The 18,543-nt window shown below is 40.6% G+C and overlaps 1 protein-coding gene across 1 annotated transcript in view; it reads right to left on the reverse strand.

Annotated features, from left to right (window-relative positions):
* Positions 1 to 2,284: 2,284 nt before the first annotated feature.
* Positions 2,285 to 18,543, reverse strand: part of LOC102577163 (protein eyes shut homolog) — a 136,436-nt gene continuing 120,177 nt past the window's right edge. The window contains exons 5-7 of the mRNA XM_019496504.2: positions 4,984 to 5,080; positions 4,523 to 4,630; positions 2,285 to 2,871 (exon numbers count right to left, since the gene is read on the reverse strand). Coding sequence (XP_019352049.2) covers positions 2,685 to 2,871; positions 4,523 to 4,630; positions 4,984 to 5,080 — 392 coding nt within the window. The 3' untranslated portion in view covers positions 2,285 to 2,684. The remainder of the gene's footprint in view (positions 2,872 to 4,522; positions 4,631 to 4,983; positions 5,081 to 18,543) is intronic.

Below are 18,543 nucleotides of genomic sequence, written 5' to 3' on the forward strand. Positions count from 1 at the left end.
CAATGCTCTGGCTGATCTCGCTTGCCCTTGCAACATGCCCCCCTTTCTGTCTGCCTTTCCTCCACTGTTCTAGGATGGCATGCCTTTGCTTAGGGGGGACAGAGGCTTTGGAGTGAGAGGGGGACTTCCCTTTGGGCATGCTCCCACTGGTATCAGACTGAGGAGGAACAAGGGAAAGGGGGTGGTACCTGCAGAGATGCATCAGTATCCCTGTGATGCTCATGTGTTTTGGTCCCTTGCCCTGGCTGGTTTTGGCTCAGTCGTGCAGGCAGATAATGACTGCTATCTGCTAGTGGGATCATCTGTCAGCTGAAAATTATCCCGGACCAAACTACTTGCTCACTTCTGGGGTGCGGGTACATGTGTGGATGCTGCAATTTCCCCCTCTTAAGCAGGCAGAGGCATAGCAACAGGAGGAGTGGACTCAGCTGAACTGCTTGCTTCTGCAACCTCTACCTCAGCCTCCTCTGAAGTGCTGTCTGGGGAAGGAGATCTAGCTCTAAGAGAAACTTGAGGGGTGTGGAGCACAAACTCAGCTGATTCCAACTCCTTCCCTAGAATTTCCCTTGCTAGGGCACTCAGATCCAGATCCAGTTCCAGCTCTTCTTCTGGCACTGGAAGTCTCAGCATGGGAAGTGAAATGGGGGTGGAGGAGACTGTCATGCTGGTGCTGGTGGGGGAGGCAGGTTATGGCTGGTGCTCTTGGAGAGGATTCAGTCTCAGGCAGAGGCAATGGCACTGGCACTGCTTCCCTCTCCTAGACACTTCTGGTAGCCTCATCCCTGCTAGTTGTAGAAAAGAGGCTCTCTCTCAGGTTGGGGGAGGGGGAACTTACACCTCTCCCTCTATCCCCACTTCTGCCCTTCCCTGAAGGCTGCCAGCTGCCTTTCCACCACACTTCATGGTATTTCATAGTGTCTTGTTTTTATACAAATATATAAATGTATCTGTGTACCTATATGCATTCTATAATGCATGTAATATGCTGCAAGGTATAAATGTATAGAAATAAAATATAAATGTATCTCCCTTCCTGTATAAAGTCTAGAGTGTAATATCCAATATAATTATAAAATTGAAAAGAATAAATAGATGAATATAATAATACAATAAAAAGGTCTAGAAGAAAGCAAAAGGTATTGTGGAATCCTACTTATGAGGCTAGCACGTAGGAAATAATTCAAATCAATGCCAGTAGCAGCTTTTGTTGTGTAATGCTCCTGAGCTGCTGGAAGATAGCTCAGTAACTGTCAGACCCCAAGGCAGAAAGCAGGCCAGTTCAAACAATGTTGCCTTTTATGCTGTTTTTCCATCCCTACCCCAGAGCACTGGGATTGGAAGGGACCTCAGGGAAGGGTCACAGTCACTGGCCAGCTACACAGTCAATACGAGAGCAGTCCTTCCCCCCCCCCCATTCCCCCTTCATCTCCTTACTTTATGTTTTCCTGCAGGCAAGCCCATCTTGAGCTTCAAAACTCAAAACGTTTCAAAACTTTCAAAATGTTTTAACTACCCTCATTTTGTTTCAAGGCTGTTTCAAAAGCCTTTGTTTCATTTCAATTTTACTGTTTCAAGCTCAAAACTCATTGAAACAGCGTTGAAACGAAACAGCCAGTGGAATTTCGCACAGCCCTAACAGGTACCACTGTAATTGTTCTTTTTGCCCTGTCACTAAAGATGTCAACAAAATATTCTCCAGAGCACATCTTCCTACAACTATGAGTAATATTAGAAGGACACTCATTTCCTCAAAATATGGCCCAGTTTCAGGTACAAGAAAATTCTCCAAACTATCCCCCATTACCTAATCTATCTCCAGTCTTTTAAATACAACTTACAGCCTCTTGACTATGCCTATAAGTGGACAATCTTATTTATAAAATATGACTTGTTCTAGAGACTTAATGGAAATGACCCCTCAATTTTAGTATTTTACACTGGTAACATCATATACAGCCCAGCTAGGGCTTCTAATAATGTGATATATCTTTAACAAAGAAACATTCTGATTTTGTAATGTTTACACAAAATATTTTGACATTAAACTCTGTCAAAGTGGTAAGCATTCATATTATTCATGCTGATATATGCAGAATGGTTAAATGAATACCAAAGTGATTTTAAAAACATTTCAGTACAGGACCACCTGTTAAATAATTCACCATTACTCCTGTATAACCTTAAACCTTAAATACTAAAGGCAATGATACCAACCATATAGATTACTGAATTCAAAGTCTCAATAGTTTGAAAATCCAAAAGACAAATTTATTTTGGGGTTTGAGTGGCAAATGCTATATTTTCCATGATCAAGATTTATGTTCAACTATTATAGATACAAAAACTGATAAAACTGACCCATTTTAGCAAAAGAATATTTCAATCTGTCTATAAAATTTACTCTCAATCTGCAATATATTTTTTTTTGGCTGAATTATGAAACTGTTGCTTTTTCTTTTGTGCTGTATGACCTTTCTTCTAATGTGTATTAGTTAAGTATCTGGATGACTTGAGAAATCATAAATCAAAAAGAATGTAAATAAAGACTTGACTCAAAGTTCCATTTGAATTAATTTGGATTTCTCCTCTAATAATCAGGTGATCTCCTTCACTCCCCTTGGTATAGTTGAATGTCTTTGCTTATGCAACAATTTTAAAATGCAGAGCACAGGTGATAGCTACCTTCATTGTGGAAACAGGCTCACATTCAGGGAATGAATTATACCTGTGAATCCAGGGAGGCAAAGACACTGGTAGCCTCCAAGTTTGTTTAAGCAGCTTCCTTCATGTAAGCAAGACAAAACTTCACACTCATCTATATCCAGTTCACAGAGTGACCCATAGTATCCAGGTGTGCAATTACAGGAGAATCTCAGAGAAAGGAGAAAAAGATAAAGAGAAATCAATAGAAACAAACAATATGATCTACTGAAACACTGCAAATCTTTCCATATGGTTATTTGTTGAGCTGTGATCCCTTATCACCAACCATGTTAAAATAATCAACAGACTTCACTCATTTCCATGTCTCTGAAGTAAACAGTGTGATTTACAGGGTTTTTTTTTTTTAATTAGTAGAAAAAACTGTGCTCAGTAAGTTCAGTGAAAACTAAAAAGAAAGAAATAATGGCTAAAGTTGTGTGTGTGTGCGTGTGTGTGTGTGTGTATTAATAATTACAATGTCTTAGACCTAAACACAACACAGATGTACACCAGAAAAGCTGATTATGTGAAGGTAGAGAATAATAGGATTTCAGTTCAATCATTGTACCTGACAGATAATATTCCTGATTCTAATCTATGGACAAGCTGCACCAAAGCCAACATCATATCCTCACACACACCATCAGTTATAAGCAGGAATGAATCCAGGTGGGGTGCAGAGGGTTTTACACCTCTTCAACTGTGTACTTCATTCACAATGAACTCTGAGCTCACTGGCTTCTCAGAATGGCTCCTGCTAGAGTTGTCACTTTCGTGCTGGTCCAGAGCACAAAAGGACAACATCACTACCACTTGCCCTCAACTCTTTTCTTCTGCCACCAAATTTGGCAGAATTCAGTTGTAAGGAACTGACACAGTTGGATATGCCTAATCTTATTTTAGTATAGGCAAAATCTGCCCACAAATGGTAGTTACTAAATGGCCAAACTAATAACTGAATAATTTATTTGACAGCAGAAATCATGTATCCATTTTCACTGAGAATTACCTACACACAGGGTATGATTCTTACCAATCTGATCCTTATTTCCAACTGTTTAGGAAAATAGTTTCTCTGAACAAATATAGCCTATTGATTTAACAAGAAATGGATGCTATTAGTATTCACGGTTTGAGATTTAGCAGTAGGCCAGCTAAATGGCTCAAATAAGTAACTCAGTATTGTTTCTGTTCCTTGATCAGATCATTTAGGGGTTTTTTTTCTGTGCAGAAATTCTCTATACCTGTAATAAATGAGCACTTAAATGTTCCTTGCTTATGCATTGGTCATCATTTTTTTATAAAATGGGTTATTACTTACAATTGTATAAGAATATATTATGGAAATTCCGGTAGCAATGAGTAGGGGGTGCACGTGGGTGCCAAGCAAGAGCACCGGTGTCCCCCCTGCAAACACCAGCTGGGGAGTGGGGCACTAGGAGAAGTGTCACTGGCACTTCTGGGAGCATTGCTTGTCCTTCTGGGTCAGCGTGATCGCTTTCCCCTCTCCCCCCGCCTTCCCCTCTGTTGGCAAGATCAGCCGGGGGGGGATCCCCGACCCCCAGTTGATGACTAGAGGCACGAGCTGCCTATGTTAAATGTTAAAAAGAGTTAAACAATATGAATGAGTCTTTCTGCAATGACAATTCTTGTAAATAGCTCCATCGCCGTGTTTTCTGCAAATATTCATGTGAAGAAGAATATGACTTTTCACATATATTTGTCACTAATGAACATTGCAAGTACTATCAAAGTTAGTAGGTTGATTTTATACACAAATACATTTGTAAATGGTTTTCATGCAGCTTTAGTTACTAACCTGTTTATAAGATCTAGGCAGGTTGCATTGTTTTTGCAGGGTCTTGATGAACATTCATTAATGTCCACTTCACACTGTGACCCAGAAAAACCATGTTGACAGGAACATCTGGCAAATAAAGTGGCACTGGCTGAATGTGACAAACTTTTCCATTTATTATAAATTTTAAAAGCAACAATGAAGTGGTATGTTTTGGGGTTTAAAAAAATATTTTTTCCCCCCAAAATGCTATTAGAATTACTGTCATCATAAAAAAATGCATTTGGTTTTAGTTTAAAGAAATCAGGGAGCACAAAGTATATAAAAGTATAATGGATCCAACTGATGAAACAAACAAGCAAACAATCCAGATAAAGTCATGGGGAAAAAAACAGAGAGAAAAAATAATTAGAGTATCAAAATCAATATTGTAATTTATCTGTGTCATAATACATAGATTCAGTATTCAAAGTTCTTCTTACCTGTAACTATTAACCCCATCCACACAGAGACCATGGTTCCAGCATGGATGGGAAATGCACTCATCAGTGTCAATTTCACAGTAAGCACCTTCAAATCCTGAAAGATAGATGATAAGAGAACGGATCAGTGATCTCTACTACATTGCATGAATGTCAGGATCAATGACAACAAAGACCCTGGTGAATGCCATCTAAATGGAACTTGTAACCTCCTAGCATTTTATCCCTCAGCCTTAATAGGCAATATTTTCCCTTAGATAATATAACAAGTTTAATCATACTTTAATGCACACGAGAGACTTGTATGCAAAAAATGAGCACCAAAATCTACTGGGGAAATGTAGCCTATTTTAAAGGTTTGAAAATGCTTTATCAGGAAGTGAAGGGGTATTTCTAAATGTTAAAAAACCCCAACAGATCCATGTTGAATACATAGTTATTTTAAATTAATCTTGCAGAGATCACATTTATTCAAAACAATCAGTAGATGAGGAAAAACATGTAATTGGTTTCAACACTGAAATGCATCAAAGAAAGCAGTTCATTATAATTCTTATCTGCATAACTCACCCATGCTCATGAGAAAAGAGAATTTATAGAGTGATACACAAGAAAGTTCATTTACTGAAACATGCTGAATCTTAACATTTCAGCATAAAATAATAATTTTGTTAAATATAAAAACTTGTTAAAATGATACAGAAAAAACTGTAAACATGCAAAGACAGTTTTCCCAATGACTGACATCAAAGTACTGCTCTATGCAAAACACAACTTTCTCTGTCTCAGTTCTAAGCCCAGGGAGGTGAATGGGGACCTTTCCACTGAGTTTTGAAGGGTTTGGAAAACACCCCTAGAAAATACCTTTCATGCAAAATTTTGACAAAACTTTACACATTTTATGATGCTTCTCAAGCTGGGATGCCTGCTTGGGATCAGCTTTGCCTGATCTCTGCAACTGCCCTTAAAGTCAGCCCAGGTATGTCTACAAGAGCAGGGAAGGAACCCTGGCTCCTTTCTACTCTGGTATCCAGGCCTTTTGTTCCTAATCCACCCTGGTTGTTCTGCAGCTCTGCCACAGGAGCTAGATTTTATTCCAGCTCCTAACAGAGAGTTTTTATCTCTTGTTGGGGAGAACAAGTGCAACCTGAAGTTCTAAACAGCAAAGTAGTCTCTTCAGCAAAGGTGTTTATTTTGGTAAAGCCCACAGAGGAAAAAGGTCCTACTCCCTCCAAGGGATGAAGCAGTCACTCTGCCCCTAGTCCATGCTGCACAGCACTGAGCATTTAAAAAATAACTCAGTTTTCTTTCTCTAGTCTACCCAGAGCCCCAACACTGTTCCTTGGTTTCTCTTTCTAGACTGTATCCCCAACTTGTCCATCCTTGTTGAATCTATTGTAATGTTTATTTCTCTCTCCTCCTTTTAGGGGTGTTTTCTAAAATCCCCACCTTTTTTGAAGTGTCAACAAAGCTATTCAAGTGTCTGGCTTCTCTATATCTTTAACCCACTCTTTCTCCATGTACTAGCTTGATCAGTTGTTGACAGTCCCTTAATATGAGGATCACAGTCTTCCAGTGAATGGGAAAGTCATCAGTGAATCACTGGATGACTGAGGAGGCTGATCCCAGATCCACATATCTGACTACAGACTTAGCAAATAATTCCAGGAGGAAGGAGTAGATCCTGGTGATGTCAGGTCACAGCTTTTTTCCTTTCTCTCTTTTGTCTATCCTCCACAGCGAGATGAGTTTGCTTGAAATTATTGATGCTCTGTTGTACACCATCATATCATCAGGGATGATTCAGTGTTTCAGTCTTCCAGATATTGATGTTAATATTGTATTTCTTCAGATTGGCCTTCAAGGTGACCTTTAATATCTTATTTTGTCCACCTCAAGAGTGGTGACCATTGTTCAGTTGGGAATATAAAACCCCTGCTCAGAACAGGTTGTCAGGCATTGTTATGGCATGCTCTGCCCAATGCAGCTGGTGTTGTATAAATATGGCTCCAACGCTGGTGGTATGTTCTTGAACCAGAACACCGGTATTAGTTCTTCCGTCCTTCCAGTTGATATGGAGACTTTTCTGAACTTGTTGCTGATGGTATGGTTCCTAAACTATCAGATGTTTCCCATATGTTGTCCAACTTTGACACCTATACAAAAGTGGGGATGAGAGCCTGGTACATGAGAAGATTGGTTTGGGTTCTGTTATAATGAGCAGCAAAGACATGATTTCAGAGATGCCCAAAGGCAATATTGGCAGCTTTTATCCAGTGTTAAATATTGGCCCCTATGTTTACTATTTAGGAAAGTTAGTAACCAGGTAGGGGAAATGTTCCACATTCTCCAAGGATTGCTCTATCATTATAAAGTAGAGAAGCTTGCTTTGATGTTCTTCAGGGCCTTTTGTTAAACTATTCAGGATTATCTTTCATATCCACCAGACTGTGTGGAATGACTTTGATGAAATTGTCTCCAACACTGAAGTCTCACTTCAGGAGCTTTTGAAAGTACTTGTTCCACCATGTGTAGATGGTGGAGCTGTCTTTAAGGAGTGTTCCATCCTTGAACCTCAGAGGGACATCTCCCTGTGTGCTTGCCCCATAGATAGCTTTGGTTGCTCTGAAGAAACTACACGTCATTGCTATAATCACACTTTTTAATCTCTTTTGCTATGATTAGCAACTTGTTCTTCCACTTTCAAATTTTCCTCTGGGTCTTGGCTGTAATGTGGTGATAAGTGCCTTGCCTTTTAGAACTGATGTCATTCTGCCAAGCTTTGAAGGCTCTCCTTTTTCTGTCATTGAGCTCTATCATTTTCATTGAACCAGTCCTGATATTTCTTTGTGGAGAAGCCTAGAGATTTTAAGCACACCTCATGGGTTCATTTCCTGAGACTCTCCTAGTGATCAATGATGTCAAGATAATCAGGGAGTTTAGAGTTTTTCACTGAGAAACTTCTGGTGATGATTGCTTTTCCCAGGACCTGTCAAGGACTTGATACTAAACCGGGTCTCCCCTATGGCTGGGAGCCATCAACTCCATGAATGCAAGTGCAATTGTGTGAATCACACATTAGATTCCATTGCACCTTTAGCTTTACTATGTTTCCATATTCTAAAGCTAGTATTGTGCACTGTTATGGCAAGTAAGAACTGAGCATCCTCCCTGAGTCTATACATAGTTTTTAGGCCTGTGTGAAGTGGCTAATATTCACTTCAGATTTGTCCAATTTGGGGGACAGTGATTCGATTTCGTGATTCAAATCACTGTCACAATTTCATTTGGCTGAATCTGATTTGGACATTCAGCTGCTGCCAAATGTCCAAATCAGTCAGGCCAGGCCCATCTTCCACCCACTCTCCCAGCCCAGGGAAGGCTGCCCCGCCCACTCCAGCCCCTGGCTCTTTGGAAAAAAAGCCCTAACTCAACGGGTGCTACCAGGTGGGGTGCGATCCCTGCTACCTCCCACTACCCCACACTGCATGGGGGGCTCTCCATGAGACCCCTGACCACCCCCTCCACTCCCCCAGCTCTCATGGGTGTCCTGTCCAGGCCAGCTCTGGCCCTTTAAGAAAAAAAAGAAAAAAAAAAACAGACTCATCACTCCTGCTGGCAGGGGGCAATCCCTGCTGCCCCCCCCCCATTGCCCTATGCCACATGGAGGGGTCTGCATAAGCTTCCCAAAGCCCTGAGGCCACACTAGGAGCAGTGAGTCCTGGGGCTTCATTTTGTTGGGGGTTTTTTTTAAGGGCTGGAGCTGGGTCATGTGGGGCACCCATGGGGGGGCTGTGGGAGTGGGAGGGTTAAGGGGTTCATGCCAGAGCTCCCCCATGCAATGTGGGGCAGTGGGGGGCAGCGGAGATTTCTCCTTCTGCCTGGCAGCACCCAGTGAGCACCAGGGCTTTTTTTTGAAGTACCAAGCTAGAGAAGGTGGGGCATCCATGGGGAGGCTGGGGGAGCCAGAGAAGTCGAGGGGGTTGACAGAGGTCCCCCCATGGTCCCCTCCCTACTCCTCCAGTCCCCGCTCTCCCACCCCTAGTATTTACCAGCTCACAGTCAGCCGCAGCTCCATGCTGCGGCCACCAGGGACTCCCTGAATCATCAAAGCTCTTTGAATCTTTTCTAAAGAATCAGAGAGCTTTGAATCAATTCAGACCTTTTAATTGGTCCCCTGACTTGAATCAGATTCAGAGATTCGGCCACCAAATTGGGCCGAATCTCCTTTGAATCGAATCACCACCCAAAGCTCTGCACATCCCTAAGGATTTTAGAAATAATGGGCCAATCAAGACAGGAGCTTGTCTAATAACTGCTTTCTCTTGTACAAACTAAAGCATGTTATGATTTTCAACATATACTGCATTATCAAACCACTATCTTATAAGTTGTTAACATGTTGTCCCCGTTGTAATACCAAACACACTACTATGAAGTAACACAGTCATGCCACAAATTGCTCCTATATACACTGAATTAAATGTCTATAACTCAATCTTGATACTGTCCATATATCTTCCCCATATAAACCTTTCAAGAGCTGAGTTTGTATATTTCAGTTGATATTGTAATGACTCTATTATATTGCTCAAACTATGCCATTATAATCAAAGATTCATGGTGTAATAGCACTAACATGCATGACCATTGACATTAGATTGACTGTCAGCTATTATGGTGACAATCAAATTGCATAAGAGTATCATTATATCAGAAATTTCATTAAAACAGTTATGAAAAAATAACTAGTAGAATTCAAATGGCTGTTATTGCCCAAAATGTGAGGAATGTTTTGTTTGCCACTATACTAAATGTCAATGCCAGTCTAAAAGCAGTAGATAGATTAAAAAAAAAAAATAATAGCACTATTAGAGCAATGCTTTACATTTATATCAATCTGAAAATATAAAAGTTTTTCAAAAAGTACTTGGAGCAGCATTAGCTGATTTTTACAGATGGAGAAGCTCAAGTACCAACAAGTTAAGTGGTTTGACTAAAGCCATAGAATCATTGACAGAGTCCTGAATGGAACCCAGCTCAGCTGAATCCTTACATCAATGATATCTATCACAATGTATGAACTTTGAGCTGCCAGACTGCTGAATTTTGATTTAGTAATTAATTTTTTTGCCTGATTTTGTGCTGTGCTTTTTTTGTGTTTTGGTTTTGTTTTTTTCCCCATAGAATCTTGGTATTTCTTCATGTAACCACATTTTTTACGTTTCATTGATCCACCCTTAAAAGGGACTTTTGAATTTTGGGGTAAATGAAATGTGGAGGCTTGAGCCCTTCTATGTTATTTTTACTTGGCCAGTAAGGGGTGGGAGGGGAGGTTGGAGATCATAAAATAGGGTTTGGCTTGAGCAATTTACAATTCATTAATATTAAGAATGTATAATTTATTAATTTTGAAGTAGAGTTCAGTAGTTTTGTTGAATAATGGGATGGGTTATATCAAGTACTTTTCAGTCATTGACAATAAGCTGTTCTTCATGAATTGTTCTTTGGTACATGGCGCCCTAGTGACACTAAACAGCAAAAGAAAAGGTGGCAACTTGTTTCTTTACCTAAGGTTCAGCTGATGAATCAGAAGAACATGCCAAACCTGTGAGAATAGGACCCAGAGGAGTGTCTATGGCCAACTTTCTCTTTTGTGATTTTTCCTTTATTCATTATGTTTGACATTTCAGACTGAGCTTTCTTACAGACTAGCAGCCTCTGTGAATGGGCTGGGGAAATGAGACTTCACTGAAAAGCAGTGCACAGAAAAAGACAGTAAACGTGTATAACATATTAAATAACTCCAATAAGTAATGGCAACCTATTAAAGGGAATGGAGTAAGTTATTCAATCCAGTTCACCTCAGCCTTCCTCACCCATTGAAGATGCTCTGCAATCTCTCCTGTGTTAATTGATGTTGAGCTCTGTAAACATAATACTAAACTTAGGCTCAAATCTACTCATATCCATCACACTCTTCCCAATTCTATTAGCTATGAGCTCTGTAATTTAAGATCATATGCAGCTCTAAAATTCACACTTTTTCCTAAACCCAGAGCAAAACATAGGGACCTTAAAAGCAAACCAAAGAAGTATGAATACTGTGTATCTTACTTTATTAATCATATTATACAACATAGAAACACTTAGGTTTGGTTTGCTTCTTCATCATGTCTCCAGTCCAACCTTTCTGTATGGTCTGCTCCCAATATTCTGCACAGGCCACTGCTTCTGGTGTTGCCAGGTCTTGTGGGGTGCATTATGGTGCTACAGGGCATCCCAGGAGATGATGCTTGGTTTGCTTTTCCTAACAAACACATTGGTCAGTCACATAGAGGCCCCATGATTTCATGAGTAAGTTGCATCTGCTGAGACCCACTCTCAATCTGTTCAGGCTCTGCCATGTGTGCCATTTGTAGTTGGAACCTGATGCTAACTCCTCATGGGGTAATTCCTCCCTGGCTCCATTGAACAGTTTTGCCACCTAATTTCTCCCATTCTTTTTGCCAGAGGGTACTTCTGTCTCGTTCTGGTGCTGTAGTCAATGGTCTGGCAGAGGTCCTATTTCTTGATAAGAGACAATGGTGCTCTGGTTAATGTCCATATAGTGGGTGACAGTCGTCTGACTCTTGTACCTGCCAGTCAGTGTTGCTCGCAACGTCCCCCCTGATGTAAGGAGGCAATATGCCAAATAATGAATATAGGCAGGCAACAAGGGTGAGTTTTAGGCAGCCTGTTATAATTCTTCATGTATCATTTAGTATGCTGTCAATATGTGTACCAAACACCAGCTTAGGTTTGGTTACAAAATACCACCAGGTGGCCACTGAAGTCATAGTCCATCATTTAGTTAAAGTCAGATCCTTCCCACTTTGAACTAAATGAACCTAAGCATTCATACTTCAGTGAATGGTAAGATAAAAGTGAATCCTATTTTATGTAACCATATATATTAAGAAAAAAAGGGAGGAAATGTTGAATTGTTGAAGCAAATTCTTTTTTTTCTTCAAAACAAATTTTTAATGAAAATTTTACAGTAAATTTCAGCAACAACATTAGCACTCATGTAAAAAAAAAATGGTGTTTAACATAGAAGTATAAAGCAATTTGAGCAATATTATTTTAATTGCCTGTGCAGGAATCTTGTGGCAAAGGCAGGAATAAAATACAAATCTCTAAATTCATGCAAGTATATAAATTATAAAAACTTCCATTTTCTTCCTGGAACTGCCTGACTCATTCATTTGTTCCAAGTTTTGAAACAAAATAGGAAGAGTCATACAGCTGAGTCACCTTGCTTTACTTTATGTTGGGTATAATTTCTGTACATCTGTGCAAACATCTATTTATTAAGTAAGCACAGGGTATGTCTGAATTGGAACTAATGTTACAAAACTTTTCTTTTTTTTTAATTCTGACAAATGTTCTTTGAGAACATTATGAAAACAGAGCAACAGAATATTATAGGCATCCCCAATAAGCAGGGGAGTTCAAATTCCATATTATTTTTTTCCTTTAAAATACACCAGAATGTTGGAATTAAAATAATGTTTGTAAACTATTTTTCCTAAGAGGAACATCAGCAAGACACACAATGATATTTCACTGAAACATGAGCAAATATAACATTGAAAAGAACCTTGAAGATAAAAATATTTATAGGTTAATTTAATTGTGTCATAGGGTGGCTCTTTAGTGGGGTGCTTCCTCGGGATCACTGCAGCTTTACTGGGTTTCTGAGAGAATCCTCAAAAGCCGCAGGGGTAAGGTGGCCAGCATAGAGGACAGTTTAGTTGTCCTCTGTCCTCTATTGATTTGAAGCCAGATGCCTTTATGTCCTCTATTTTTCTCTTGAAGAAGCCTATGTTCCTTCCTACTCGCACCCTGGTCTTTCACTACATTGCACTCCTTGGAACTCCATCACCCTTACTAAAGGAGCTAGCATCCAGTTCCCCATCTGAAAGAGGAGCTTCATCTTCTGTTGGTGATGAAGCTCCTAAAGTTCAGCACAATCTAAAGTTCCAAGCAGCAAACAGACAGCTCTGCTTCAATCATAGCATTTCTTGGGGCAAAGCACGCTCAGGCAGAGGTTTTCTGTCTCCCTTCAGAAGGTTAAGCAGCCCTTTGTCCTCAACACAGCCAACACAGTCCAGAGCACCCTCCAAAGATCACTCTGCTGTTCATTGTTTAGTCTCTCTAGGCCCCTGAGCCCTGAAAGCTCCTCTCTTGGGCTCTGACTCTTTAGACTCTCCCCCTCCAGGTAGCTGACACTAGGCTTGTTCACATTGTTCACTCCTCTACATTGTGATGCTCATCTCATTTAGCTTCTCTGCAGCTGTCATATCTGTCATGACTCATTTTTGACATTAGATAACATATAGTAACTACAGTTCATATATTTTTTTTAACTGAACTGCAAATACTTGTGATACTTTATAACAAATTGAGTATATAACAAATTAAACTAGCAATTACTGTCAAAAGTAACAAGGATCCAATTAGGTAGTCAGCAACATTTTCCTGTGGGAATGGGGGCCAAAATGACCTAGTGTGGGTTGGAGAAGGTGGGCATTTAGCACTGAGCCTCTGCCACTGCTTGTCCCCACTGCTCCTACTGCTCTGCTGCAGTTTGGCACGGCAAGAGCCTGACTGTCACAGCACTAGCAGAGCTTCCTCTCCACTGGAGCCCTAGGCATCTGACTACGGTATGATGCAGGGAGAGACCTTTGCAGCTAAATGCTGCCAAAGTTATGGCACCATGACCTAATCCAAAGGCTCCATGGGCCTGATGCAACCATAGGTTGCCAGCCCTTTCAATAGTGCATTGAATACAGAGAAATGTATTGCTGCAAGTTTAAACAGTAGGTGCCAACTGTCATTACCCAACGATTGTGTGTGCGCTTCGGCACTGCAGAATTATTTCCCGCCACATGGAGCTTTCTTTGCACGGTGCGATTCTCAGCTGCAGAGAGAAAACCCCAGTGCAAAGGATTTCCCGCCACTCGCATGCAAATTTGTGTCCCACTATTAGCTGATTCTAAATTATTCCCATGTGGTGGCTAGCGATTGGCTTGCTAGCCGTATAAGAGGCTTGAGCAGTTTCCGCCCAAGTCGGAGATCTCCGGGGAGGACCTCATTTAGGGGGACTCCGCATCCATCTCATGGAGAACTCTGGGCCATGTGGTAGAGCCAAGCAAACTCTGCGCGTGTCTTGGAGCCGACCGGTGGTTTGATCACCCATCAAGAATCTCTCCCTGTTACCGGACGATCCTTGATGTACCCCTGCCCTGCGCACTCGTTGAGAGTCACAGCATGGACTCTCGTATCGGTTTAAAGAGCTCTCATCGTTAGAGTTTTCCTTCTTTTCTTCTTTTCTTCTATCTACAACTGTAACCCAGCAAGTTTTCCTGCCTGCACCGCGACCATCTACGGTGTAAGTAAAATAATCTTTAATCAACCTCCATGTGTCAGTGCCTAATTCTAGTTCGCCGTGCCGACTTCCCCGGCCCACGTGCCCGGGCTGCTGGCCACAGCCTCTCGGCCCCGACACCAACCCTTGCAAGTTTCTAGATTATTTAATGTGGTCTAAGGAAAAGAGGAAAAGAGTAACAAAAAACACCCTATCTCCTGTTTAACATTTTTTTTTCTGTTCAAATTCATAATTGTAAATTAACACAAGCAGCTGCTAATGTTATCAGTAGCTAACTAGCATTTGTTCAATACATTTTACAATGCATATCATATCTCAAAAACTAATTTATATATAGTGTTTTGAGCACAGCTCATTTATTTAAGTTACAAAACAAAACCATTTTTATTTTAAGGAAACTATTTTGTAAAGCGGCACATTAATTGAAAGCTTGGAAATATGCATCTTGCTATAATGTATTGTTACTATAATGATATCTAGTAGCCTGTGTACTAAAGTAATAGGCACATTTAAATGCAACTACTTGCTGACTTTGGTAGTGCAAATTAGTCAGGCTTCGAATCCAAATTGTAAATCAATAGTACATGTAAATGATGGGTTGTAGCTTTCCAGAAGAACACTTTACAAGGTGTCTTTTTTACATTTCATAGCTAACCAAGACATTATTTAGAGGAGACCTTTTCATTTTTGACCTTGCTGCTTTTTATGTGGGAAAACAAAATGATCATTTGAAGGTAAAACAACCTAGTAAACTTCCAAATAAAAATATTAGTCTGATCAATAGCAAAAAGCAAATTACTTGTGTTGCTGCCTGCAAATAAGGAATAGTATTTAGAAACCTGTTTAAAATGGCCAGTTTTGGTCTTCTGAAAAATTATCTTATAAGTAGTGACAAACTAAGAGGACCTTTACTACTTGGATTTTTCTCAAATGACTAATACAAAGACAAGACAAATGGTAAAAAATAAATTGAGAAATAAATGGGAATTATTTGTCAGCCATGTCATATTCCATTTTTTTAACAAGAAATGTTTTGAGAAATGGAAATATGCTGTGAATAGAGTCCCAAGGCTACCATGACATTATTCTCAGACTTGATCTTTTCTGACAAAATAATTTCATGCATATTTCTGTCTGCTTCTGCCAAAAACACAAAGAACTGCATTCGATTGAAAAAAAAAAAAGATTTTTTTTTTTTTCAATCTTGTGGTTCAAAACTGGACCTCTGATTCTCAGAGACAGAAATGCATTAATATTAACAGTTTGCAAAGCAACAGGCTGAAACTTGAAGCTTTTCAAAATGTTGAGGTGGGGAGGAAGGTGAAAAAGGAAAATTAGAGATGATTATATATATTTGTATATAAGGTGTAGGCAACCATTGATCCTCCAGAACCTGTAAGACATCTGGTCAGGTGCTTGCTGAATCGATTTATAAGAAATCCTGCGACCACCACACCAAGATCTTTGATGCATACACCTAGGCAAAAGTACAGAGGAGTGAAGGTAGCCCAAGACCTACCATCCCCGCTTTAGACCACGGAAACAGTTAAGAACTGTTGCTGACTGCCTAACACCTCAGCAAAGGCACATTTCTTTCAGGGTAATGTCCCTTAGCCACTTTCCAACCAAAAAGTACCCACAAGGCAATAGAGGCTAGGGTTTTGAGGTGTCCTATACTCACCTTACTCTGGAGGTTGCAACATTGTGGTATTTTATAGGAGCTACCCCACCAGAAGTAGCTTCACCACATTGCCATCAGGCTCTGTAGTCAGGTATAGTTTATGGTCATATCCAGAATCAGTATATAATGTGATTATACAGATATATAAATAAAGTTATATATGTATATAATATAGCTAAAGTGTTATAGAGTTGAAAGAGCTGGGAAGTGATTTTAAAAATAAGATGGATATGATTACGTATAAAAATACTAATGTTTTTATTACAAAAAACCTGCACCATTGCATATAATATTAAGCAACATTTCTAATTCCCAAGTCCTAGATATTTTTTTCTGCTAAATTCCCTCTGTTATGTAATGTTATATCATGAACTGAGCATCAAATACTACTTTTGGACCAATTGGCCAAGTACAGATAGTCAATAACCCTGAGAATGAATTGATTCAATCTTTGCAGGTTAGTCTAAGGTAACTGAACATCTTATTGACTTCAAATATTATGATTTCAGGTATAATGGGGTTTCAGATCTGGTCATGGGGTTTTAGCAGTGGCAGTTGGATTCTACAGCCAAGTGGAAGTCTGAGGGGCCAAAGAAAAGAAAATCCCTAAAGTCTATGCAGCAATGGTGGTATTGCCACATCTTGTAATATTATCATAACAGTAGACAATTCTAGCCCCAGATACCTGCTCCCAGGTTTATCTATCTATTCTATACTCAACAGTCATTGGATTAAAAATAAACAAACAAGAAATAACCCTGTCAAGGGCAGGAATGCTGGACTCTTTTCATCTCTGGGCTACAAGACATACTGTATTTTGTAGGACATGATACATATGGATCTGAATCTCCTTATGCTAATGGAGTCCAGAACCTGGACCCACTTCATGGGGGGTACTCTCACCAATAGACTCCAGGATAAAAAATAGAAACTATTACCACTGTATTTCAATCAGGTGAGACTGGGTGTTCTGCTTTGCACCAAACTAAATGCTTCTGTAGGTTGTAGGCAAACTCTGAGAACACCTAACACATTAGGTTTCTCAAAGGGCTTTTCAGACCAGAGGATTTTAGTATTTTTCAGACCAAAATAGAGACACTGAACAATTTCAATACTTACATGATTTTCTTGCTGTTGAAGTGGGCATGGGCTAAATTTTTTTTCCTGTGATTTAAGTACCTAGTTAAGCCAAATTAATTTAAATCATCATCTCTCTCTACAAGAAAGATAGCCAAGTAGAACAAAGGACAAAAGAAGCCACTTTAAATCTAAAGTCAGGCAAAAAGTCATTTTTTCTCCTGTCATGTTGAAACAGCTTACGTGTTCTGTCACTGGCCTCCAAGACCTCTCTCTGCCTGGTTGTGTGGGGTTGGAGCAGCAGGAGCATACCATGGCCCTTAATTAAAAGGGGCAACTCTTATGTGTGGCTGGGGCCATTACAGAAAGGGGGCAGGGCTTTAAGACGCATAAACCCAGGGTGTGAGCCAGAGTGGACAGTCACACCCTGCATGCTGCAGCAAAAGGTGGTCCCCAGGGCAGCTGATTTCAGGAAGCAGGCTCATGGACACCCATAAAAGTGAGCCTAACATTTTGAAGTATTGGGGTAGGGTATTGAACCAGAACAGGAAGGAGTGTGTGGAAGAAGTTTGCTGATATTTCTTTAATATGGATGCTAATGTTTGTGTACTATTGGGGGACCAGGTGTGGCAGATAGGGATGGGTTGGATGCCACAGGGGTGCTGCAGGGGCACCCAGCATAATGCCCTTCCAGAGTCAAGGACCTGGTGGACTACATGGGGCAATAGCCCAGATGCTATAGTGGCAAGCAGCAGCATCCCTGCACAGTTAGGTGGCCCAGGAAGCTGAGCCCAGCTGAAAGGCCAGTGGCTGGCACATGGAAAGAGCAGCCTTGTCCTGAATCAGGGGTGCTAGGGGAGCTGAGCTGAACCAAGAACAGTTTTGCCCTGAATCAGGGATGCTGGGGGGCAGGGACAAAGCACAAGACAGGTCCAAGGAACCTGGAGACTGGAGACACAGAGAGGGCTGAGGTTGAGAGAGCAGGGCCCAAATCAGTAGGCCAGGGCTGGAAGTCTGCAGCCAGAATAAAGGCAGCTGAGGCCTCTACAAGAAAAGTAAATTGTGGACAGAGTAATATCTGCGAGGCATGGGTGTGATCGTGGGTGTGACTATGGGGATGCAGGTCATGATTATTGTCCTTAAAGCATAAATGGGATTGTCTTAAAGGGAAAATCCACCCTGTAGAGTTTGGGACAGAGAAGCCCGGAGGATTGTATACTTAGGAAGGGCATTAGGAAGAGACAAAGCCATCAGAAAAGCTAATGGCACTTTATTGTACATCAGCAGATGCATGACGAACAGATCCAAGGAGGTGATACTTCCCCTCTATCGGGCACTGGTCAGACCGCAGTTGGAATACTGCGTGCAG

The sequence above is a fragment of the Alligator mississippiensis genome, chromosome 1 (assembly GCF_030867095.1).
Source record: "Alligator mississippiensis isolate rAllMis1 chromosome 1, rAllMis1, whole genome shotgun sequence".
NCBI lineage: Eukaryota > Metazoa > Chordata > Crocodylia > Alligatoridae > Alligator > Alligator mississippiensis.